General features: G+C 37.0%; 1 protein-coding gene across 4 annotated transcripts in view; it reads right to left on the reverse strand.

Moving 5' to 3' along the window:
• LOC145680642 (polyglutamylase complex subunit TTLL1-like) overlaps positions 1-27,695 on the reverse strand; it is an 86,656-nt gene that overhangs the window by 52,953 nt on the left and 6,008 nt on the right. For all 4 annotated transcript variants that reach the window (XM_081751341.1, XM_081751342.1, XM_081751343.1 and 1 more), the window contains exon 3: positions 21,322-21,390. In XM_081751341.1, the coding sequence (XP_081607467.1) occupies positions 21,322-21,390 (69 nt within the window). The remainder of the gene's footprint in view (positions 1-21,321; positions 21,391-27,695) is intronic.

The raw sequence follows: 27,695 nt of genomic DNA on the forward strand, positions 1-27,695 counted from the left end.
TCACTTCTCCCCCTCTCTCCTTCTCTCCCTCACACACTTCATGTTCCAAAGTTAAAACGGAGCAAGAGCCCGATATACCTGGTCTGGAGAATCTAATTAACTGGGAAGTTCGTCATGTTTTTCGTGCTCTGGGAATAATATCTAAAGTCCTGGTCATCTCTGACATAAATACTGTTTAAACGCAAGGTAATAAGTAAAATATATATATTTTATTCTCTGGGTTACTGACTCTCAGTCGAATTACCGGGTCACTACGGATTTGAATCCTAGACCCAGTGGTGGTCTATAACCTAACCAACTAGCTAATGTTAGCTAATTTTAGTATGGCAGAGAAGGAAGGAGGAGAGAGGGGATCTCTTTATCTGACACGATTATGGGATAATAAGGTGTATAGTGGGTGACCTAACTACACGGCGTTAGTTGTCGCAGTTTCGTTGATGCGGAGTGTACAAACAGACAGACAAACGAGTAATTGCCGCATTAAGAAAAACGTGTCGATTTATTTTTGTTTACTTTTGATGTGCCAAATTTGAAGAAAATTGAATGGGGACAATTGGGAAACACGAATTGCATTAAGTTTACATATACAAATCTACACACAATTTCATTCGATTCGATCCACTTCTTCCTGCACTTCTACGTTAATACTTGCTTTTTTCGGACTGGCCTTGGCCCCAACATTGCTTCTCCACAAAACTAAATATACATGTTCGATTAGTTTTTGCGTATTGTCCCTACAAAAGTTTCGTTACAATTCTCCATATCCTCTAGGTACTTCTGACGTATACTTACTAGCCCTTTTGCTAATTTGTAATCAAAGGTTTGGAAGGGTTTGTGCCCCACCCAACTGTTTTTAAGGAAAATACGAAACACATATTCCCTCATTTTACATATACAATATCTGTGTACATTTACACTCACTTCAGTCCACTTTTTCTTGCCTTTGGGGCGTTAACTTTCACAATTTTTGGTGGGTCTTTTGCACTCTAAAACAGTTTTTCGCAGAAAATGAAAAAAGAAACTAATATTCGTTTCCTGTTTGCGTATTGGCTCTACACAAAGTTCCGTTGCAACTCTTCATGACCTTTTGGCACTTCTGACATACTGTTAGCAATTTTGATATTTGAAGATCAAAGGTTTTGCGAAGTCCGTGCCCACCCAACCACTATTTTCAGGAAAATATGAAACACATATTCCCTTATTTCGGGTCTAGAATATATGTGCACAGTTTCGTTCACTTCCGTCCCTTTTGATTTTCGGGTGTCAAATTTCAAACTTTTGGGTGCTTTTCCCCCTAAAACCGATTTTTCCGCAGAAAATAAAAAAACACGTATTCCTTTATTTTTGAGTATTGTCCCTACACAAAGTTTCGATGCAATTTTTCATGTCCTTTAGGCACTTCTGACATACTGTTATTAAGACTTTATATTTCATGATCTTTGCGTTTAATGTTCCACGATTATGCCTGTTAGGTTAAGGGAGACCATGATTAAAGCAAGTGAATTATGATGGACGAATTAGTGGGAGAAAGTGGGAGGAAATTGCAGTCCCGACAAAACCCACGAGCACGATGTTGTCCACATAAAGCTTACTTGCGTTGGGAACGAACCAAGTATCCCACCATCAGATTAGAGTTGGAGTGGATCGGTGGGTCAGTAGGTCAAGTGCGTCGCGTATTCTGAGTGGGTCAGTAGGTCATGGGTTTGTAGCATGTGACCCCTGCGACCCACAATCCAGCATACTCCTCTCTGATCTACCGACCCACTCTACTTACTGCACTGTAGACACTATATTCTGAACAGTATATTTTTTCGCCGTTTACCCTATCCATAGGAACTAAATAGACGTTTCTGATTTTTGCAGTTTGCGATTGTCCACACCTTTTGGTGGATGTATTGTGTATTATAATAATAGAAGAAAATTGTCACTTTGTTGGAATTCAAGAAGAAGAAAATTCAAGCAGCGAGGTTAATTTAATATCATGACAGTCGAGGTGGAACAAAACGAGCCCTACGGGGCTTCTAACCCATTCCTTCTACTACTAGTACTACTACTAGTACTACTACTACTACTATCATTACTGCCTATATTATGGATTCGTGTAGCAAAACTGCACGCGTAAAGTAAGTAAATCACTTTTTTGAGTATTATTTATCTTATTTTAATGAAAAAATTGTTATGAAAATTTAAAAAATAAAATACAAAAATCCTTGGTCTGGGATTGAACCTTCACCAAAAGCAATTATAATTACTAACCCATTGCGCTAGTACACTCGACCACGAAGACTGCCAGTAGCAGCATTTGGATTTTTGCTATATTTATGCTACGTGGCGAGAAACGGATAACTAATCAGAACCGCGTATTTAGCTCCTATGAGTAGGGTCGAGCGTGATTTAAAAATATCCTTCTGAACACTGGTGAATTTGTCTAAGTTTTACTTTTAAGGCCTCCATTACCCTTCCTCTTTCATTTGTTTCTGTTTACTTACCTCAGAGGAGTATCTCTAAGTGAAAAAGAACTGTAGGCATTTTCTGAATATTGATATTTGTAATTGCAATAATAGCATTAGGATTTATACTACTACTTGGCTTTCAAGACCACAGCCTTTGAGTTTTCAGAGGAGCTAACTACTGAAAAAATAATTTTTTGAATCACTATAATATATATATTATTATATAAAAAAAATGAATGTAACTATGTGTGCCTGATCATCACGGCCAAATTGCAAAGTCAAAACAAATGACTTTTGGTATATAGTTAGGCCTTAATCCAAAGTGGGATGTTATCATATCACTTTCATTATAACAATATCTTAAGGGGGGTCCAAATTTTTGCGAAAAAATTGAGTATCTCACAAGCCCTTACAGAGCTGAAATTCAGTATAATAAGTCTTCATTGAAAATGAACAGAACATCACATAGCATCTTTTAAAATTCTTCTTTATGATGGGTGTGGAACTTTCTATATATGCAAAATTGATAGTGGATTTATTTGTAAAAATAACTCAATTCAAACTCAAATTCCAACTCTGATTAGTTAAAATTTAACATGATTTTATTACACGTATAAACTCTTTAGTCAATAAAGAAAATGCCGTGGATCATGTGTCAGAGTTGATGACGATGTGTTTTGGTGGGTGGTGACTCGATGGATGGTGGTTCAGAGTGGGTTGCGGTTGGTGGTGTTTGTTGGTTTTGGTGGGTTAAAGTCGGCCATGTTGGGTGGTGGGTCAGAGTGGGCCGTGGGTGACAATGGGTGGTGGGCCAATTTGTCCATTGACCAACGTCATCACTGCCTCAGATAGTCGCGGTCCCGTCTTCGATTCCCGGTTGATGAAACTATTACGGTATTCGGGCTCGATCCGTGTACCTATCTGATTGGCATTTTTGGCCCTGTGAAGGGCTTAGCCATTCTATTGCGGTCCTGGGTTCGATTCTTGTCTGTCCCTGTTCGGCAAAGTTATTCTATTACGGTACAGCATTGCGCTGTCCGGTACGCACCATCCTTAACCGGCCACCGCGGAGAACTCTCTACTCTTTGCCCCCGAATAATATAGCTTTGCACTATTTTATTAAGGCGTTTTGAAAGTTCGTCCCCGCGACAATCGTTCAAGGAAGGCACGGTACACCTTACCGTAATGGTCCAGATTCGGACGGAATCACCTGGGAGGAGACCTAAGGCGTGTTATGGAAAATAGATGAGAGCATCACCTACTTTCATGGATTGATCACAAGTAATTCAACAACCACGTTCTCGTCTTGTCATGCAATCTGTAAAAAGAATGAACTGACAAAACTTCATATTATAGTGCCGTTTATTAGAAATGAATAAACGTACCTGTAACAAATATGTTTCTTACATTACGTTGCCCCAGTTACGTAGCGAATTCGTAAATATGCTTTAATATTACCCACAAGAACAGTTTTAGTTCACCATGGCGCGCCTATATTCGTGATCACGTTTTTAAGTAGAACACTAAGTATCCGATGAATCCACTCGTAGAAATTGTCCTTTCTTCCAATTCAAGGAATTTAATAAACAGTCTTTCCAGGCAAACGTGATGACAGCATTATGTTGCGATTTCTGTCGAAGAATTGACTTGTTCCGACATTTTTCGTGTTAGTCGGTGATCAGGAGTCCATTACCTTCAAGTGCACCTTGCCAAGTCCTTTGTTTCACTCGTAATCTCGATCACGCCCCCTTGTCGTTATAAAGTATTACTTGGGGCTGATTTACTTTAACAACGACTTGCACAACACTTACGAAAAATACTAGTTTCTACATCATTATTTTCACAGATCATTTATGGAGCTTCAAAGAAAGCTCTAGTTTTTCTAAAACATAACATAATTTAAATCATTGAAATGCTTTCTGGCGTCGAGATAAAACTATGATCAGCGAAACTTGCCGAATCATACTTCACACCAAAACCAACTATTGCGTTTCAAAACTCTCCATTCTTTCCTTTTCTTCTACTCTGTCTTTTAGCACCACCAGGCGGCAGCACAATCAATGAGAAGCATATACCACACAAAGCGTACAAATTCAGATGAACGTCACATAATGCACTAACGCAGAATTTGCGTTTAAGCGAAAAATATATTAAGCAAAATTTTGGTAGTTACAAAACTTTGAAATTGTATGTCCTTGATGTATCTGTGTTCGTGCCCGTGTCGTTCAAGGTTACTAGGAATAACTGTAAAACAAGTATTACTAAGTATAATGGAGACAAGTTACGCAGATACTTTCGATGAATTAGAACAGAAAATGGTCTGAGGCATCAGATTCCAGTTAAGGGGTCGAATTACTCTTAAAACCAGATTCTCCTTCATGTCCTTGGTAGTTTATATGTCTATATATTGTTTCCTAGCAATTATTCCGAACGTCTTCCACTATTACTCCTACTGCTAGAAATAATAATATTTTCGTTCGCCATTTGCAACACGTTCCATATGTCCGTTCAACCAAAATTTGTAAATAGGAACTATTCTTTTTTATATTCGTATGTATATTTTGTTAAAATATCAATATAACGCATACATAATCCAAAATCCTTTACCCAAAGAAAGCGTCTTACTATGTATCGTGATGAAGACAAATTCCACTTAGTTTCTGTTTAAGCATCCGAAGTTTTGATATTAATATTGCCCAGGAGCTGAAACCTTCTTTCTGCTCCCTCGTTTCCTTTCGGACACAAATCATTCGAAAGTATCTCTTATCCTTTCTTTTTATTTTCCTATCAACTTCAGTATGGTTACTTAAATTGCAATAGGACGTAATATTGAGGTCTTAAATCTTCAGTAATAATAATAATAATAATAATAATAATAATAATAATAATAATAATAAAAAATAATAATAATTGTATTAACGTTTTTAAAGTCGCCCTACAGATAAGTCGGGATTTCGGGAGTTTTTTCCGGACCTCCAGGAGACACCTTTGCAACTACGAAATTTTTAAACGAAAGCGCTCGAATATAGTAGTAGTAGTGGTCGACGTTCGCCCGAATGACTCATCCTCACTCTCTTTTATGACCAGGATTTTTGAAATTTGTTCCCTTTTACGGCTAAGATGAGTGCTTTGGTACCTCGATTCTGATTGGTTGATAGAGGTCACGTGACATTAGGCCCCGCCCACGCGGGAAATTCAAATTTTCCAGGTCACGTGGTATGACGTCATGAGTCACCCCGCGGGGAAATCCCTCACCAGGGATTTTTGAAATTTGTTCCCTTTTACGGGTAAGATGAGTGTTTATGATTGGGTGACAGATGTCACGTGATCTTAGACCCTGGGATATTTGATATTCGTTCCCTTTTATGGGTAACATGAACGCTTTGGTACCACGATGATGATTGGCTGATAGAGGTCACGTGATCTTAGGTTGTGGGATATTTGAAATCCGTTTCCTTTTACGGTTAAGATGAGTGTTTTGATACCTGATTCTGATTGGTTGATAGAGGTCACATGATCTTAGGCTCTGGGATTTTTAAAAATTCGTTCCCTTTTACGGATAAGATGAGTGCTTTGATACCTGAGGTCGCATGATCTTAGACCCTGAGATTTTTGAAATTCAGGTATCCTCTTTGATGTATACTTTGGTACCTCGATTCTGATTGGCTGATAGAAGTCACATTATTTAGACCTACCACACGGTGAACAGATTACATGGTATAACGTGGGGAAATTCCTCACTCATTTGTTTCCATTTTACGGGTAAGATGAATGCTTTGGTACCACGATTTGGATTGGTTGATAGAAGTCGCATAATCTTACCCTCACCCCAATGCTAGAAATTCAGAGTGCTATGACGGCGATCCACCATAGACCGGGATTTTAGAATGTTGTTCCCTTTTTTATGGTTATCCTTAAAGTTCCCATGGAGGGTTCAACCACCTCCTTAAATAACCCTTTTTGGTATCATGATATTGTACTGAAGTTTACCTTAAATATTATCCTTGTCTTTGACAGATAAGATGATTACCAGCGGGAGGGGGGGGGAATCCTTGTCGCTTGTAGATTTCTTATAACACATTGTTGTGAGTTTAAGCGATTTTTTTAAACGCTCAGTAAGCGCTTCATTAATGAAAACAGTGTTGCCAGATTTTTCTTACCTAAACTGCTCCGATTCTTTTCGAAACGGTTCCGGCAGAGTGCAAGAATTTTTAAACTAAAATTTTTTTTCGAACTAAAGAAATTTTGTAACTAAAAAATTTTCGAACCAAAAAAAATGAAACAAAAACTTTTCGAACTAAAAATTTTGAAACAAAAATTTTAAAAAAAATTTCGAACTAAAAAATTTAAACAAATTTTTCGAACAAAATAATTTTAAACTAAAAACTTTCGAAATAAATTTTCAAATCAAAAAATTTTCGAACTAAAAAAATTTAAAATTTTCGAACTAAAAATTTTGAAACAAAAATTTCAAAAAAAATCGAACTAAAAAAATTTCGAACCAAAAAATTGAAACAAAAAAGTTTTAAACAAAAAATTTTCGAACTAAAAATTTCAAAAAAATTTCGAACTAAAAAAGAATTGAAACAAAATTTTGTCGAAGTAAAACATTTTTTAAAAACAAAAGTTTCGAACTAAAGATGTAAATCACATCTAAAAATTTTCAAATCAAACTTTTTATCGAACTAAACTTTTAAAATTTTCGAACTAGAAATTTAAACCAAGTTTTAGAAAACTAAAAAGAAAAATCCTAATAAATGTTTTTTCCAGGAATCGAACTCAGGTCTTTCAAACCAAAGATGTGTATGCTAACCGCTTAAATGAGATCGGATTTAATCATGCTTGGTGGGTTTCGAACCATGATCCTTGAAAAGAATACACTTATACTTTAAGAAAATAAATTGGCAGTGTAATGCTTCCGTTCGTGGATTAAGATAAAATGCTGATAGACTTTTTTTGTGTGTTCGCACATGTGATTTAAATGCAAGCGTCAGCCGATGTTGTATCGTATTACTTTTGTTTTACTACGAACGTGTCAGTATGATTCATGAAAAAAGCAAACATTGACATTCTCGTATGGAATATGAGGAAAATGAAATGTTGTCACAATTTACGACAGGTAGTGACATGATCCTGGCAGAAGGCATTTGGGATGATGTCATGATCGGAATTGCGATACTAGATGTTGCAACTATTGAGAAACATGAATGGCGTCACGATCGATTGTTACACATCGTTTTCGTTCGTGATTCATGACAAAAGCAGCGTTGTGATTGGTTCGTTGTGATGTCATTTTATAAATTTCCTCGTTTCTGATTGGCTGATGATGACATCGTTTTCATAGCGATCTAAATAAAAATCTACATTTCATTTTTCAAATCCTACACCGCTCTCAACTATCAAGTGAGAAGGTCTACTTTTTTAGAAGTGTCTTCATTTAAGTTTTACTGCACCGACTTTTCGTTCATTGAATTTGAGGTAAGTTCAGTGAGATTTTATTTTTCACACAAGATTCGAAAATCATTTTTATTTCATATTTGTGGGCGGATCACTAATTCACTGTTTTACTTTTAGTACGAAATATTTAGGCTATGAAGGAATTAGTGGAATGGGAAAGTGGGAGTAACGCGAATAAACTCACGAGATCGAACCCACACATTAAAACTAAGCACGAGAAATGATATGGTTTAGCGTCCCTTCAGCTTAATGTTGAATGTGAGCTCCCGTCGGGAATTGAACCATGGCCAGAGATGTGTTCGCTTGGTTTTGAAAAGAATTCATTACAGAATTTCGAAAACTACACCTGAGAATAATATGGTTCGATTCCTTTGAAAACATTGTTTTAGTTTAGCGTCCCTTCAGCTTAACGTGATATTCGAACAACCACCTGGGATTGAACCAGGGCCAGAGGTGTGTACGTCAACCACTTAGCTTAGTTTTGAAAATAATGTATGATAACGCATGAGAATATTAAATTTCAGAAATAACGCATGAGAATAATAAATTTCAGAAAAGGCTTGACAGCGCCCCGACGTGGAAAGCAAACCCACCGAGGATTGAACCAGGGCCTTTCACGTTAGAAGCATGTACGCTAACCACTTAGCCACGAGTGCATGAATATTTGGTTAAAAGTTTACATTATACAGATTTTGTTTTGACAATTACATATGCGTAACGTTAATGTTTGATGAATCTCTCAAACTTGCAAACGCTTTGTTTTAGTTTAGCGTCCCTTCAACTTAACGTGATATTCGAGCAACCACCCGGGGTTGAACCAAGGCCAGACGTGTGTACGCCAACCATTTAGCTTAGTTTTGAAAATAATATATGATAACGCATGAAAATAATACATTTCAGAAAAGGCTTGACAGCGACTCGACGTGGAAAGCAAACCCACCGAGGATTGAATTTGGGCCTTCCACGTTAGAAGCATCTACGCTAACCGGTTATAAAAAGAGTGCATGAATATTTGGTTAAAAGTTTTACGCTATTCAGATTTTGTTTTGACAATTACGTATGCGTAACGTTAATGCTTGGTGGTTCTCTTCAACTTGCAAACGCATCATTTAAAGGTCGTTGTGAGTGGGAAAAAAAATGCTTACGCGTACTTTGTCACATCTCAGTACTGATGAAACATTCATTCATGCATTCTTTTTATCACTATAGAATGGTAGGTCAGTTACATACTGATGCAATGGTCTCGAGTTTGACAGCAATAAAACACACATTTCAGTAACATAATTATTTTAAAAAAAACTTTGATTTCTAGTACGTGTGCTTTAATAATGGGATTCTGAACGCCACCGCCAGGGAATCAAACTCAGGACCTTTACATGAGTTGCTTAGTTAAGAATTTATCATGAATGTTTTAATTTCCTGTTTATCAGTGATTAAGATTTTTCTTTCTTCTTTTCTTTTGTAGCAAATTCATACTGCTCAATTCCTTTTTTCCCCATTACATATTTTATCGTACCTGTTTGTTTGTTTTCACCTTTTCTAACAATGGCCGAATTGGGTTTTACTGTTCATAATGAAATCACTCGTCATTATAGACGATTTAACATTGAAGGTAGAATGCTCGAAATTCAATTTAACGCACCACCCGTAGGAACCGATATTATCCAATACGTTCATAACAGTTTCCAAGCAATGTTGAACCATTTATTAGCTAATGTCGACGATGAGGCGATGGTTGGTTTATCGGTAATATCGCCACGCAACACCAATAAACCATTTTGGGTGAGTTTTCGCCAAGCCCGAAACATGACACTGGAAACAATGTGGGCCTCGTTCGAAAGAGTTTTACAAAGTAACAATTCATTTCTCCTGCACGAGCCATTCACCGTTCATTTTCATCGTGTGGATATACCACGTGGCTATGGCGGTTTGCGGCAAGGAGTGCTTCAAAACGAAGAATTGTTACGAAGCAAGCGAGGGATTGTACGTGTACAAAATCAAGATTCAAGGTGTTTGGCGTACGCCCTTGTTATTGCTATTGGCCTGAAGGCATACAAGAATGTAGATGTGCAACGTTATAAGCAGTATCAACGCCAATCGAAATATGTTGTGGACCAAGAAGTCGATGCGCTATGTGCAAATGCAGGAGTCAATTTGGATCATGGTGCCAGTGTAAATGAAATTCGGCAATTCCAGTCATACCTCAAAGAATATAAAATTACAGTCTACACTAGCTTCACAGGTCATGACATCATGTACGAGGGGCCCAACGACGAAAATCGCACTCCCATAAATTTGATTTGTTTGGCTGGACACTTTGACATCATCCAATCCTTAACTGCTTGTTTTGCAACCAATTTCTACTGTGAAGCGTGCCATAAAAAGTATAGTAAACGTAACAGACATGTGAAAAATTGTCCTGTAACATGTTCAAAATGCTTACAGAGGCCTCTATGCGACAAGAATCAAACGCTAGTGCTGTGCAACGACTGCAATCGTCAATTTTATGGCGAAGAATGTTTTAATAATCATCGTAATATTGTATATCATCAAGGGGAACCTGTATGCAAAATGGTGAAGCAATGTACTAAATGTTACAGAGTATATTCTTTTGTGCATACTGGACAACGCATTCATGATTGTAATGAGATCTTTTGTAATATATGTAAGAAGATTGTTCCAGGGTCACATCAATGTTTTATGCTTCCCGATCGACAATGTTTGAAACCTGGTGTTCCTTCACTCATGCACGCAAAGAAAGCCTTATTGATTTTCTACGATATAGAATCTGTGCAAGACAAGAATATTGATGATAATATGTATGTACACGTCCCAAATTTATTGGTTGCACAACAAGTATGTTATGCATGTGTTGAAAACGACAATATCCAGCAGTCTTGCAGTACGTGTGGTCAGCGCCAACATATTTTCCAGGGGGACGATCCAGTTTATGATTTTCTCCAGTACTTGCGGGAACGTCGTTCCAATATAAATAGGATTTTCTGTCTCGCTCACAACTCGAAGGGCTACGATGGGCATTTTATTCTAAAGACCATGGTAGAACAATGTCAATGGAGACCTGACGTTATATTAAATGGAACCAAGATATTGAGTTTAACGTTGAATAATCTGACGTTCATTGACTCGTTGAACTTCCTGCCTATGGCATTAAGCAAATTGTCAAAAGCGTTCAATTTACCCGCAACCAAAGGCTACTTCCCGCATTTCTTCAACACCAAGGAGAATCAATCGTATATTGAACCACTTCCAGAAACGAAGTATTATGGTGCAAATGAAATGGCCGTCGAAGACAGGAACAAGTTCATGCAGTGGTATAACGATCATCGCAATGACACGTTTGATTTCCAGAAAGAAATTATCAATTATTGTATTCAAGATGTCAATGTACTGCGACAAGCATGTGTTTCGTTTATGACGTCATTTGAAGCAGAAACCAAAGTGAATCCCTTCTTGGAGACGATCACGATTGCAAGTGCTTCCAATTTAGTATTCCGCCGGAATTTCCTCAAACCCAACACCATTGGAATTCTACCGGCACATGGCTATCGATGGAGAAGTACGCAATCGATCGCTGCAATGCAATGGCTGGCCTACATTCAAAAAACCGAAGGAAAACAAATCTTACATGCGGCCCGACAAAAAGAAGTGTTTATTGCGGGATTCCATGTTGATGGCTACTACCAAGATCCTGAGACGTTAGAGGAGCACATCTACGAGCATGCTGGCTGTTTTTATCACGGGTGTAAAGTATGTATTACTACAGGCCGTAATCAGCCCGTCTATGGCAATCCAGAAGACACCATGGAATTCCGTTATGAACGAACGCAACGAAAAAATGCAAGACTGCGTGAATTGGGGTACATTGTACATGAAATGTGGGAGTGCGAATTTAAACAGTTCTTGAAACAAAATCCAGCAATGGCGACGTATCTGAAAAATCACCCGTACATGAACCGTAGACCATTAAATCCAAGAGATAGCTTTTTTGGAGGAAGGACCAATTGTGTGAAATTGTACCACCAAGTCGACGAAAAAGCAGGAGAAGTAATAAAATATTTCGATATTGTTTCACTTTATCCTTACATAAATAAGTGTGCTAAATACCCTGTAGGCCATCCTAGAATTTATCTACAGGGTGATGAAAATATACCACCAATAAATAAAGTCAATGGTCTGATCAAAATGACGATATTGCCAAGTCAACATCTTTATCATGGTCTCCTGCCTTACCGATGCAACAAGAAACTACTGTTTCCACTGTGTGCTGCATGTGCCGAAGAAATGAACCCAGACCCTACAGCAACGTGTACACACAACGATCAGGAGCGGTGCCTCACTGGAACATGGGTATCATATGAAAAACAGAAGGCAATAGAATTAGGATATCAACCGGTGGAAATCTTTGAAATTTGGGATTATGACATTGAACAATATGATCCCATCACGAAAACAGGTGGCTTGTTCACGGAATACATCAATACGTTTTTGAAATCGAAAATGGAAGCTTCTGGCTGGCCCAGTTCCTGTGTGACCGAAGAAGACAAATCAAAATTTATACAAACCGTCCTGGAGCGTGAAGGTATTGCATTGGATCCGACCAAAATTGAAAATAATCCTGCACGAAGAAGTTTATCTAAGCTTTGTGTGAACGCATTATGGGGAAAACTTTGCCAGCGTACAAACTTTAGCCAGACCACAATTATTGATCGGCCGGAAGAATTTTATGAAAAACTCACTTCCCCCGACATTAAACTCCATCAAATTGTACCCATCAATGATACGATGTTGTATGCGTTCTGGGAGTACAATGAACATGTGCCTGTTCAAAACCGAAACACCAATGCCGTGTTAGGTGCATTTACAACATGTCAGGCACGTCTGGAACTGTACAAGTACCTGGAAATGTTGCAGGAACGTGTTTTATATTTCGACACGGATTCTTGATTTTTACAGAAAAGCCCGGAGAGCCAACCATTGAACCTTCAACATACTTGGGATGCTTATCGGATGAGATGGAGTCTTATGGACAACGAGCGTACATCAAGACATTTGTCAGTGGAGGACCGAAAAATTACAGCTTAGAAATATACAATCCAGATACCAACGTCACCAGCTACATATGTAAAATTAGAGGATTTACATTAAACTACAATGCAGGGCAGCAATTAAATTTCAACACGCTAAAAGAAATGATAACAAATCAATGCCGTGGACAAGTCACCATTAACATCCCCCATAAGATATGCAGGACCAAAGACCATACCATCGTCACACGCAAAGAAGAAAAAATGTACAGCATCCAGTACACAAAACGTCGATTTAAAGAACTCAATTCTTATGATACGGTTCCGTACGGGTACGTTAAAAAACAGAAGTTGGAACTGGAAAAAGAAGAAGATGAAGAAAAAATTGTAAACACCCAATAAGGCCGCCATTTCTTTTTTCCTTTTCCTTTTTTTCCTCCTTGACCATAAAGCAGTAACACCAAGAAAAAAAATGAAGTACCCAGAAGAGTTCATAAACCACCAACACCATCAGTGGAACAAATGTAGTCATCTCGTATCCAAGGAGGAACCTTGACCATAAAAGAGCAACACCTAGAAAAATGCAGTACCAAGAAGAGTTCATAAACCACCAAACCCACCATCAGTGGAAGAAATGCTGGTCCCCGAGGAGGAAGATGAGCCTAAACAGATCCATCATTTACGAGTAAGTTTTTTTTTCTCTCTTATCAATATTGACTCGTTTTTATTGTTTCAGGAAAAAAGAAATTCATAAAGTAATCCATTGTTTCTTCTTTTTCTTTACAGGATACGTCTACAGGATTCGAAGATGATGACACGTCCAAAATATTCATTAACTAGATCCTGTATTTATTATGTTAATAAAACTGTATGAGAAGAGCACATACCTTTCGTTAAAATACAAGCTGAAAAAAATATGTTTTATTATTTCTTGAAACCCTGAACACTTGTTTTCAAATCATGGTAATCTTGAAAATTTAAGGTGAAAAATATATCCAAGATTTGGTTTAAATGATTTTGTTCGAAAAATTAATTAAAGAATTTTTAGTGTCCAAAATTTGGTTTTTAATTAGTTCAAAAAATTGATTTGAAAATATTCAAATGTGGTTTCATGAATCATGCTGACACGTTCGTAGTAAAACAAAAGTAATACGATACAACATCGGCTGACGCTTGCATTTAAATCACATGTGCGAACACACAAAAAAGTCTATCAGCATTTTATCTTAATCCACGAACGGAAGCATTACACTGCCAATTTATTTTCTTAAAGTATAAGTGTATTCTTTTCAAGGATCATGGTTCGAAACCCACCAAGCATGATTAAATCCGATCTCATTTAAGCGGTTAGCATACACATCTTTGGTTTGAAAGACCTGAGTTCGATTCCTGGAAAAAACATTTATTAGGATTTTTCTTTTTAGTTTTCTAAAACTTGGTTTAAATTTCTAGTTCGAAAATTTTAAAAGTTTAGTTCGATAAAAAGTTTGATTTGAAAATTTTTAGATGTGATTTACATCTTTAGTTCGAAACTTTTGTTTTTAAAAAATGTTTTACTTCGACAAAATTTTGTTTCAATTCTTTTTTAGTTCGAAATTTTTTTGAAATTTTTAGTTCGAAAATTTTTTGTTTAAAACTTTTTTGTTTCAATTTTTTGGTTCGAAATTTTTTTAGTTCGATTTTTTTTGAAATTTTTGTTTCAAAATTTTTAGTTCGAAAATTTTAAATTTTTTTAGTTCGAAAATTTTTTGATTTGAAAATTTATTTCGAAAGTTTTTAGTTTAAAATTATTTTGTTCGAAAAATTTGTGTTTAAATTTTTTAGTTCGAAATTTTTTTTTAAATTTTTGTTTCAAAATTTTTAGTTCGAAAAGTTTTTGTTTCATTTTTTTTGGTTCGAAAATTTTTAGTTACAAAATTTCTTTAGTTCGAAAAAAAATTTTAGTTTAAAAATTCTTGCACTCTGCCGGAACCGTTTCGAAAAGAATCGGAGCAGTTTAGGTAAGAAAAATCTGGCAACACTGTTTTCATTAATGAAGCGCTTACTGAGCGTTTAAAAAATCGCTTAAACTCACAACAATGTGTTATAAGAAATCTACAAGCGACAAGGATTCCCCCCCTCCCGCTGGTAATCATCTTATCTGTCAAAGACAAGGATAATATTTAAGGTAAACTTCAGTACAATATCATGATACCAAAAAGGGTTATTTAAGGAGGTGGTTGAACCCTCCATGGGAACTTTAAGGATAACCATAAAAAAGGGAACAACATTCTAAAATCCCGGTCTATGGTGGATCGCCGTCATAGCACTCTGAATTTCTAGCATTGGGGTGAGGGTAAGATTATGCGACTTCTATCAACCAATCCAAATCGTGGTACCAAAGCATTCATCTTACCCGTAAAATGGAAACAAATGAGTGAGGAATTTCCCCACGTTATACCATGTAATCTGTTCACCGTGTGGTAGGTCTAAATAATGTGACTTCTATCAGCCAATCAGAATCGAGGTACCAAAGTATACATCAAAGAGGATACCTGAATTTCAAAAATCTCAGGGTCTAAGATCATGCGACCTCAGGTATCAAAGCACTCATCCGTAAAAGGGAACGAATTTTTAAAAATCCCAGAGCCTAAGATCATGTGACCTCTATCAACCAATCAGAATCAGGTATCAAAACACTCATCTTAACCGTAAAAGGAAACGGATTTCAAATATCCCACAACCTAAGATCACGTGACCTCTATCAGCCAATCATCATCGTGGTACCAAAGCGTTCATGTTACCCATAAAAGGGAACGAATATCAAATATCCCAGGGTCTAAGATCACGTGACATCTGTCACCCAATCATAAACACTCATCTTACCCGTAAAAGGGAACAAATTTCAAAAATCCCTGGTGAGGGATTTCCCCGCGGGGTGACTCATGACGTCATACCACGTGACCTGGAAAATTTGAATTTCCCGCGTGGGCGGGGCCTAATGTCACGTGACCTCTATCAACCAATCAGAATCGAGGTACCAAAGCACTCATCTTAGCCGTAAAAGGGAACAAATTTCAAAAATCCTGGTCATAAAAGAGAGTGAGGATGAGTCATTCGGGCGAACGTCGACCACTACTACTATAGTTTCATGCAGAAAGTATTCTACTGTACGTTTTAAGGAAAATAACTGCAATAAAAATAACTGAATATCACTGAACAGTAAGGCATATAATAAATTAACTTTTACTATATGCAGAAGTAATTATAGAAGCTTTGCTACAAAAATTCCTACACAGACCATACTAAACTCTATGAGCTCCGAAATACAAAGTAACAAACTAGAATATAAGATTCAGTCTAGAAAACAACTGTTACGATAGAATCAAGATAAAACGAGAAATATTTACAATACTTTTCGTCTGGTCTCAATTCTCATCTCCAAAGCGAGACGATAATTTGAGTTAACCTTGTCCCGTCTCGAATGTAAAATGTTAATTCTCGTCTCGATTTTCTTTGTTTTGTTTTACAAACGAGATGAGAAATTCATCTTCTCGTGGGCAACACTAAACAAAACCGAAATATTTTTGCCAAATATCACGTTTCTGTTTGTAATGTTATGCCCTGAGTGATAATAAGTTCCTAACTTTTAATATTCTGAGATAATAATAATTATTATTAGTTTATTATTATTATTATTATTATTATTGTTATTATTATTATTATTATTATTATTATTATTATTATTATTATTATTATTATTATTATTATTATTATTATTATTGCTATTCCTAAAGATTTGATACTTCAAGTACTGAAACATATGAGTATTCAAATATCTGAAGATAATAGAACATGTGTCATCGCTGATCAATCGAAACCGAAAATTCTAAAGTAAAAAATGAATTGATTATCTACAGATTATTGGTCGAGCGCCTTGATCACTGAACCACGATTACTACGCAGTAATTGATTCGTCTTTAGTTTGTTTACGAGTATAATATACGCGCTGTATTTCATTCAAAATAAAGGAGTTTTGTATTTTGTTTTTCTAAAAATCTGAAATGTTAATAATTTTCTGAATACAGTAATATAATAATTTCCGAGTTCTCAATTACATATTCCTGTGTTTTGAATTTGACTATTAACAAGCTACTGTTTTGAACGAACAGAAAAGGCTCTTTATTTAATCGCGTCCAAATAAGTAACGATTTAGGTGAGTAGTTAGCATTGTGGTTTTCTAAACCGGTGATCCGAGTTCGAGTCTCGCCCTCGCCATTTACAACTTTTAAAAATGTTTCGTTTACAAGGCAGAGCTCTAGTCGGATGCTGCTAAATGAAAAATAATCTCCAGTGGAGAAATTCAGTGATGATGTAATTCTGAAAATAAAGGAATAAAAATGAATGTAGAAAACGAGTTACAGAGTTAATTCTGTTAATGGTTCTATATTTGATATTAACCGTTAATTTCGTGCATTTTTAAATTGTTGTTTATTGGCAGTATATTTTTCTCTTTTCTCCTTGTGTCTCAATGTGTAAATTTTCATAAATATTATTCAAATCAAGAGACTTCAGTTATATTTACAACCTAAGGGGAAATATGCTTAGTACGGATAGGTTCTCCAACTCGCTTGAGTGTTATCGAAGTTTGCATTTTTAATATTTACAAATAAATTACTAATACCAATATTTAGCAGTTTCAAAAGTCATTTAACGAATAATGAAATCGGACAAGTTCTTTCGAAGTAGTATTACGTATCAATCAGTGGCGCCGGAACGTAAGAGCTCTGGCCCTATTAGACACCCTAAATTTTCATTAGAGGCTGGGTTCTTCCCCTGAATGATCCATTCATACTTTAATTGATTTGCAGGTAGGACCATTGTTAATAGTTTCAAAACTCAGCGCAAGGATTTGTGTTTACTTAAAAAAATAACCTACTACATATACCGCATAATCTATCCGTATATTATTTGATACGCATATATGTATAGTCATTTGATGTAAGTTAACTTGCTTATATAATTTCCACTTGAGTTAATTATAAGATTATTTAAGTCTCCCGATTGTTATCTTTTCATCGGCGCATCTGGTGTCTGTATATTATTTCTGATATTGTGCTGTTTACTGAGTACAAAGATCCAAAGACTCCTTTTGTCATTTCGTCAGCCAGCGTTTCGCTCCACTTCTGCACAAAAATACTCTTTACGATTTGTGCTTTTAACAGGTGGGGGCAACTTCACACTGCTGTGCTAGCTACTACCAGGCGTAATTAATCTTGGAGCAGGCGTTAGTTGGGTTGCCTAAGTCACGGACTTTGTACATGAAGAATTTCTGTGGCCCACTGTACACGTTGTTATGAACTCTCCCGTCAGTAAAGTTTCGCACAAGTGTTGGTATTACAAGTTTTCATGTACATGAAGGAGCATCGCAGAGAGTTGTCGTATGTATCCAGTTGTCAGGTTTATACGTTTGCACAGTGCGAAAACTGTTTCTTATCGTAGTCGTCGATGCAATTCTAATCTAGTATTTGCTGCTGCCATCGTGATTATTCATTATTTTTACAGAATTTGGAAATATTTTTCAGTGAATGACAAATTCGATCTCTAGATAACATTTGCAAATATGATTAAAATGTGACTTAAGTCGTGTGCTTAATGCAGTTTATGTTCTCGGAGTTCAGACAACGCACTTCCGAGCTTCAATACTATTTGGATTTGAAATTCTCTGTTCGCAAATGTAGTGAAATCAATAGGACCCTGGACTTGTAATTCATCAACTCAAGTTCAAACCATATTCAAAGTTGCCGTATTGCCCCAGTATTCCTTCTTTTCTCTTTCTCCTGAAAACTAAATGCTGGCTGTATTTTTTTTTAAAGCCAAGTTACTGGAAATGACCAGAAAGCTATGGTTGCTTTGCATTTTACAGGCAAGTTTCAGGAGATTTTTAAGAGTGGTGTCCTATACCAACCACGTAGTATCACTCTCTCTCATGACCTACGAATTTACTTGTTAGTACGTTTTGTGGGATTCCATTTAGCGAATTCAGAATCCTAGGACATTTCATCATTAACCCACTTTTGAGCACTTTGGGACCCATCGTCCAAAACAAAACAGAATTGAGCACGACAGTATGTTCACATATTTTCCTGCAGAACAATTTCCAGTGAAAACTGTAGGCTGTAGGGCCTGGGACTAGCTTTGAGCACTACATATTCTGATTTAGTTTGTTCCGTAGATACTGAATTTGGAATTAAAAAATGGGGGTTTTAATTTGAAAAATCACAGATGGGCCCCGTGGGGTCCTCACAGGGCTGCACACATTTTGAAGAGCACGGGCACTCGATAGTTGTATTGATATCCTGGCACTTATGTATCTCTCAAATTTTCAGAAAAAAAACATTCCAACCAAGATATTTAGCCTTTCCGGAACTTTTCACAGTACGCACCCTAATAGATTTCCGGCCCATAGGACCAAATATTCACATCCTACAGCTTTAATCAGTACATATTCCGATTTAGTTTGTCCCGTAGATACCGAATTTGGAATAAAAAATGGAGGCTCTCATTTGAAAAGTCACAGATGGGCCCCGCCACACGGGTCCGCACACATTTTGACGGACACGAGTTTTCGATAGGTCTCTTGATATCCTGAAACTTTTGTATCTTTCAAATTTTCAGAAAAACGCATTCTAACGAAGATATTTAGCCGTTCCGAAACTTTTGGCAAGCACTATATATATATATATATATATATATATATATATATATATATATATATATATATATATATACGAGGGTTGTTACATTAATTTTAAGCTTAATCAAGAAATATTAGAACTAAACATGTAATACTTTTAGGCCATATTTATTGAATCTTCCTATGACGCCATACCAAATTCGGTATTAATATCAACTTTTATTTTGTTGTTACATGTTACAGGCCAAGAAAAACAGAAGAGTGAGCAGTGTGATCAAATGGAGAAATTGAATGTGAGAGCTGTTATTGAATATCTCCACAAGAAGAGATTAGAGCCACAAGAGATCCACGCCAATATGGTTGGTAGCTACTTTAGGTGATAATGCTCCTTCGTATGCCACAATGAAAAAATGGGCAGCCGAATTTAAGAGGGGAACAACCTCTATTAAAAATGACACTCGATCAGGAGTGCCTGTTTAAGTATTAACTCAGGAGAACATTGGCAAAGTGCATGAAATCGTCATGAATGATCAGCGAATGACAATCAGGCAGATTGCCGAGACAGTGGACTTATCTACTGCATGCGTCGACCGAGTTACCACCCAGCATTTGAGAATGGGCAAGGTTTCCGCGAGATGGGTGCCAAAACTTTTGACATCTCATCAAAAGCTCACCAGACGCACCATTACAAAGGGGACAATCTTTATCTCTTCTGGACAAATCCAGATGCCTTTCGCACTCGATTCATAACAGTAGATGAGACGTGAGTCCATAATTACCAACCGGAGTCCAAACAAAGTTCCAAGCAGTGGAAACATCCCTCATTCCCCCTCTAAGGTCCTCAATCAGGCGAAGTCACTGCCCTCAGCTGAAAAAGCGAGGACTACAGTTTTCTAGGATTCGAAAGTGGTAATCATGGTGGATTATCTTCCAAAAGGCGAACAGTGCCTGATGAGTACTATGCAGGCCTTCTACGACAGCTACGTGATAATATTCGGCAGAAGCGTTATGGGAAACTGACAGCACGTGTGATTTTCCACCAAGACAATCCACCTAGCCACGTATTAGTCATCGCAATGATAGTAATTCACGATTGCGGCTAAGGATTTGTCCCCCACCTACCCTATTCACCTGATTTGGCACCTTCTGCCATTCACCTCTTTCCACAGCTCACAAGGAAGTTGTAAGGTACTCATTTTGACATTGATGATGACGTAGATGAAATTTTACATCCTTCGACAAATCATTTTTTACCAGTGGCACTATGTTGAAAAGTTCATCCATGAACTTTGCTGCTCCGTTTATATGTAGGCTTAGAACTTTTGTAACAATTCTCGTATATATATATATATATATATATATATATATATAGCCACATTGAGATAGACGTTAGCTGCTGTTTGTGACCGCATTGCAGGAAAACGACTGTACAATTTAAAATGAATTTTGGAACATGACCTACCTCAAGTTGATTTTTTATCATGTGGTTTTGATTAACTGGTGCATCTTAAGGAAATAGAAGAGTACAAAATGTATCCTAAAATGGAGTTGATCATTAAAATATTATTGAAATGAGTAGCCAAAAGGAAAGGGAAGGGGTTTAAATATTTTGATAAACCTATTTTCCCCGTACAAAGAACGAGCATTTCAGCTACTAAAATAATAAATTAAACAGATTCACCCTACTTACTGGTCATCATGTAGTCGGGAGAAGAGTGTACTATTATAGAAATTACGAAAAACCTTTGTGCTTCTTATCCTGAAAATATAAATAATAACAGTAAATGAAAACAGTAAATGATTAATTAGTTTTGTTAATTGGTATGAGTCTGAAGGGATTAGAGTTTGATTTTGGCAATTTTAACTATAGTAATGATGTTTCAAACTTCTTGTACTAATTATATTTTCCATAGAATGTACGGTGTGAAGATATTTTGCTAATAATTGTAAATATACATGACTTCGTAAAATTTTTAGCAATTTACATCGGCCATTTTGTACTGAATGTCGATAATGGATAGCAAGTTTAATTTATTTCTCTCGTCACTCCACTGGGGGTTTATCAGTGAATATTTTTTACAAAAACAAATTATTATTCGTGCTGGCGATTAAAATATACCCAATCGTCCATGCATGCATCATACTTAAACATATTCATTACATTTCTATAACATTGTTCGTAGTATTCCGAAACGATCTTCTTCAGATTGCGTGAAAATTACTCTTCTGGCATAATAAATAATTCGCTCTTCGAAAATACGTTTGGTGTCATATTGTATAATTCGAGTTCTCAGTAACTGTGAATAGTAGTGAAGACTCAAGGCGAAAACGAATGTATATACACTTCTGAGCTGGCCAGAATGAGTTTCAATGAGTTTTCTCTCCATAAGTCCAGGGCAATTCTGGTTTTCCAGGGATGCATAACAATCTTACACTCTTGGATACATGATTAATATTAAGTTATATAAAGATACTTATCAATTTAATGGAAATAATTGGATTTGGGTATACGTCACATACAGGCCCGTATCCAGGGGGGTCTAGGGGGCCGGGTCCCCCTAAATTTTTGCTGCTCCCCTAAAATTTTCACGGTAGACTTGCAAATGAACTATAGTACGGTGATGAACTATAATATGATTGGATCGCCCCCCAACTTCAGCCGCCGCCCCCCCCCCTACATTTTTGGGCTGGCTACGGGCCTGGTCAGATATTTGAGTTGGCAACGTTAGGCGGCGACCGCAACTCCGGGCTGTTAGTTGTTGTATTAAGACAAACTGCGTAGTGCGTAAGGAGCAGTAGAACTGCAATGTGCAGCGAACTGAACAGTGATAGTGGACGTCTCTGGCAATTAAAAATTGAGGGAGAGAACTTGAGAAAAGATTGCTAGTAGAGCCGAAATAATTTTGCGTCAATATCGTGAGGTAAATGGAGAGCTAGCGGGATCCAGTTTCTGCCTCTACCAGCACAATTAATCATAAGTTTCTTCTGTCGCTGGCAAAACACTTGCTACGTATTCACAAAATCTATACTATGATCCTTAGCGAACTTCGTCTTGACGTAGGAATAATACTATTAACAGTATACACTAATTCTACACTTTTCTACCTTCCTCATTTTCTTTCCACTTTGCCTTATATCATACCAGGAGTAAAATTTATTCTCCAACAATGTTCTAAATTCTTTTTAAGTATTTCACATTTTATTCTTTTACTCCTGTTGTTACTAATGCCGCTCATTTGCTTACCGTCCCAACCAGCTAAGGTTTTCCATTCTCCTCAATATACAAATTTCCTAGAACTCAAGTACAATAGTTTTGTCGTCTTTCCGTAATGTTCATGTTTTTGCTCTAAATAATGCAATATTCAACATTTAGCCCTTTTTTTCCCAACTCTTCATTCAATGACTCACATAGTATACTTCTCATCATTATCACCAAAATAACATATATATTCCATTAATTTACTTTTCATTTAACGTTCACATTTCATATCTTCGTTAATAATATTTTCTAGGTAGAAAATTACTCACATCCCTAGGAACATCTTTTTTTTAATTTTGTCGAACATCTTTTCTAATTCCTTTGTTTATAGACTGTTTTATTGTCGCAGTTTCAATAATTCCAGCTACCAATGCTATAATCTTTTTCATATATTTTTTTTTTCATTTTAAATTATTGTCGGGGCTTTTATTTATCCTCTCTAAGAGCATGTTATTTTTTTAAAATTTAAATTCCTCAACAGTAGTCACATTATTTGGGAAGCAAATATACTCGTCCCATTTCATACCAAATTAGCCTGTTCAACTCTTCTTCTACACAATAAATAGTATCATTGAAATACAGAATTTTTGTCGAACACGTCTTTCAATTTCACTATCCAATATCATTTATTGTATTCTAATCTCTATTGGTTAGTTTATGTGTAAGTTTATTTCGAGTCTTATCTTTCATTTCATCTTAAGTATCCTTCAGGTTACCTAGTTCAAGTAGTTAATAGCCTTTTTATAAAATCAATGAATACTACATATCTTCCTAACTTCTGTCTGAAAAAGCTTTCATCTACATTTAATGGAAGCTAATTGAATCTTTGTGCTGCCTCTTTCAAACAGAAATTGTTCAACTTCGTGACTTCGTTTATATAATCTCTTTTCATATTCAAAGCTGAATTTTTGCTACCTGTGAAACTAAGACACTGCTAGGAAAGCATTTTAGATTACTTAGTACGCAGTGCTACGATTGAAATTCAGATCACAGAATATGTCTATAGATCGAATCATTCGGACCATTCTAACCACTAGGACAGTAGTGGGTAAATTTGGTTTCTGCAGTAAACCTTCACTTTTCTTTTCTAGACATTTCTATATAAATCTCAATATTTAAAACATCCACACACAAAAGAACATAATTCTACAGAACTTTATGACTTTTAATCCTAAAGAACTTATATCTAAAATTATTACTCTAAAACAACAATATACGTATTTACAATTACACTACACACATAAAAAAATTAATAACCATACGGTTATATTTCTATTATTCCATTTGACTCTTTTAACGGACGCCTCTTATCATAGTTCATAGTAAACTTAGTTCCATAAATATCAATAGCTTAAGCTGAGTTCCATAAATATCAATAGCTCAATAGCTCCGTATAAAGTTACATACATCATACGTATTATTAAATTTTGAGGATCATTAAGAAAGTGGTTTATTTTTCTTCATAATAATTTATATATGAGCGTCATACAGAAAACAAAAAACTTCGAAAACCTACTTAGAAGGAATGTTACCCTTGAAACGGTATGAGTTATTCTTTCTCGCGCGACTACCAGGTCTTTTCCTTCTAAACACATCTTCATTGTGCGGATTGTGGAACACACAGAACTGAAAGGCAAAACTCTCCCGCCCTCCCTTATTCTGTCCACTTTTCTCTCAGCCCGTTGGACGCAAGTAGTATTAGTATAGAAAGCACTTTTTTTCGTCATGTAGAAGTGTGATTAGCTTGTACGTAAGGGTAGGCGTTTAAAGGGTTGTTCTCTGAGGCATAGGCGGATTCAGGTGGGGTGTGCGGGGCTATTGCTCCCCCCCCAGAAGAGGAAACTTTCTTATTTCATATATAAATAAAACCCATCCCAGAGTTTGGAACTCTTAACAGTAGCTCTAAGTAGCAGTATTACAACCCCCCCCTCCAGAAATCCGTCTTGGATTCGCCCCTGCTCTGAGGAAGTTTCTGTCGCGAGAAAGAGCCAAACTAAAGTCACAATGCTTAATGTTACCAAGCTTGAATCATATTAAATAACTTTTAAAAAATCGGTTGCTCCTCTTTCGTGTTCAGGAATAAATAGGCTTATTAATTATTATTGTTATTGTTGAGTGTATTTTTTCCTTTTACAAAATATTTAGTCTGAACAGCTATAACGTAACAGAATACATGTCAGGCTATGGTCAGTGTCCTTGGCTCCTTTCGCTCTCGGAGGGTGGCCTTTTTCTCCCCCTTTTTTTTTGTAGAAAGTGAACATGAGCCGTCACGAAGGGCAGTGTGTGTGTGTTTTTTAGACAGTCGAAACGTGTGTGGTGGATGTGTCTTGTGTCGAACTATTGTGGTGCAATAAAACCATTCAGTGAGAACTTCACATACAGTACATACTTGTGTCCACTAATGTATATTAAATAGTTGTTAATTAAATTAGCTATATTTTAACCAGGTTCCGATTAATTCCTCTAAACAAACAACAAGTAGCGAGGCGCAGGGAAGGTTTAGTAAATAATGGGAAATGCTTTCGTGCATGCATCCCGGACATTTGATTTGGTCCTCCTAGTGAAGCCGGATTTTGCTGTTACAAAAAATCGTAAAGACTAAAAACAGAGCAATATTTTGAACTGTGTGTATATATGTGTACTGTCTTTTTAATAGTGTTCGAAGAAGAAAGATAAGTGAAATTGTAAAGAACACCAGCGTAATTTGTGCAACCGCTGAACTGCCTGTGTCTCGTTCACCCCCCCCCCCCCGCCTCCCTCTGTTCTTTGTTTAGCCGTGTAGTGAAAAGTGACCAACGATGGAACAATTACTTGCTTCCAAAACTGTCACCAAACGCGAAATAACGCGCTTGGAGAATAAAATAAACAGTGAGTCCTTCAATAAAGCTTTAGTGAATACTTACATAGAGAAGGCAAATCAACTAGCAGATGACTGTAAAAAACTTGTGTTAGATCTTACAAGAACCTGTGATCAAGAGACATTTGATACGTACGACAAAGAAATAGAAACAATGCAAGACAGAGTGGACGAATTAATTGATAAATTGGTGGTAATGAAGCAATCAGAAAGTGTTTCATCAACATCAAATGAAAACGTAACCTGTTCAAAAGTGAGTGAAGTGCGATTACCGAAGTTGGAATTACCAACATTTGATGGTTCCTTAAAAGATTGGCTGTCATTTCGGGATCTTTTCGTGGCATCCGTGGACAGTAATGCATTATTGAGTGGAGCGCAAAAGCTTCAATATTTGAAGGCATCTTTGCGTGGCGAAGCGGCAATACTTGTGCAATCATTGTCGGTGACCGATCAAAATTACACAGAGGCGTGGGAAATAATCAATGCTCGGTACCAGAATAAGCGCGAACTCGTAAATGATACAATAAAAAGACTGATTCGTCAACCGTGTGCAGTAGCCGATTCACCAGCTTCTCTAAGACGGCTTGTGGATACAACTAATGAATGTGTGCGAGTTCTGAAAGTGTTCGACATTCCTGTGGAGCATTGGGATGCTATACTAGTGTACCACATAACTGAAAAACTGGATAGTGATTCACGAGAACAATGGGAGCTATCAATTAACTCGAACGAACTTCCAACTTTCGCAGACTTATCGCAGTTTCTCAACCAGAGATCGCGCGCACTCGCGGCTTCCGCGACAAGCAAATCAAATAAACCTCAGGCCCATAAATCGGCAAGTTCGTCCGGAAAGAGCAGGACAGTGGCGTATCATGCTTCGGCAGATGTGACATGGGTGAAGTGTGGACTGCAGCACGCGCTGCATAAATGCAAGGATTTCATTCAAATGTCAGTAGACGACAGACATTCCTTTGTAAAGGGTAAGCTTTTGTGCTTCAATTGCCTAAAAGGAACACATAAACTTGCTCAGTGTACATCAGGTGGGTGTCATCGCTGTAGAAAGCTGCATCATACGTTACTACATTTTGACAGGAAGCCCGAAGATGATTCTTCCTCTCAGTGCGCTCAAGATGTGTCGTCCCACGTAGCAGCTGATGGGGGAACAATGACAACTGTTCTTCCTCAAGTGTTGCTGTCAACAGCAGTGGTAAAGGTTAGAAACAACAGAAGGCAATTTCAATCTTTTCGAGCGTTGCTTGACTGTGCATCAGAGGTAAGTTTTGTATCTGAACGATGTGCTCAAGCGCTGGGACTCCCAAGACGTAGTGCAAATATAACTATTTCGGGAATAGCTTCCAGTAGTGCATGCAATTCACGTGCAGTTGTAGATCTTGCTTTTAAGTCAAGATACAATAACGATGAATATTCAACAACAGCAGTGGTAGTGAGAAAAGTGACCGGAGATATGCCTAGACAGGCTCTAACTAGGGTTAATGAGTGGGTCCATATCAAGGATTTAGATCTGGCTGATCCGGAGTTCTACAAAACAAGTGGTGTGGACATACTACTCGGTGCGGACGTGTTTCCATTACTCGTCCAAGGAGGCAAACGCATAGGCCCTCAAGGTGCGCCTATCGCATTGGAAACGGCACTGGGTTGGGTGTTATCGGGGAAAGTGAATTGCAGTGGTTCATCGGCAGTGTCCGCATTTCATGTGTGCTGTGATCTAGATGTCTCATTGAGGCGATTGTGGGAAATCGAAGAAGTACCGTTTGTGCGTCCCTTAACAGTAGAAGAAAGGGAATGTGAAGAACATTTTGCAGTGACGCATCGAAGAGTTAATGGTCGATATGAAGTTAGCTTACCGTTTAAGACCAATCATTCTGACCTTGGCTATTCTCGTGATATAGCAGTAAAACGACTCCATCAACAAGAGAGAAAGTTTGTA

The sequence above is a fragment of the Thermobia domestica genome, chromosome 3 (assembly GCF_964235325.1).
Source record: "Thermobia domestica chromosome 3, izTheDome1.hap1.1, whole genome shotgun sequence".
NCBI lineage: Eukaryota > Metazoa > Arthropoda > Insecta > Zygentoma > Lepismatidae > Thermobia > Thermobia domestica.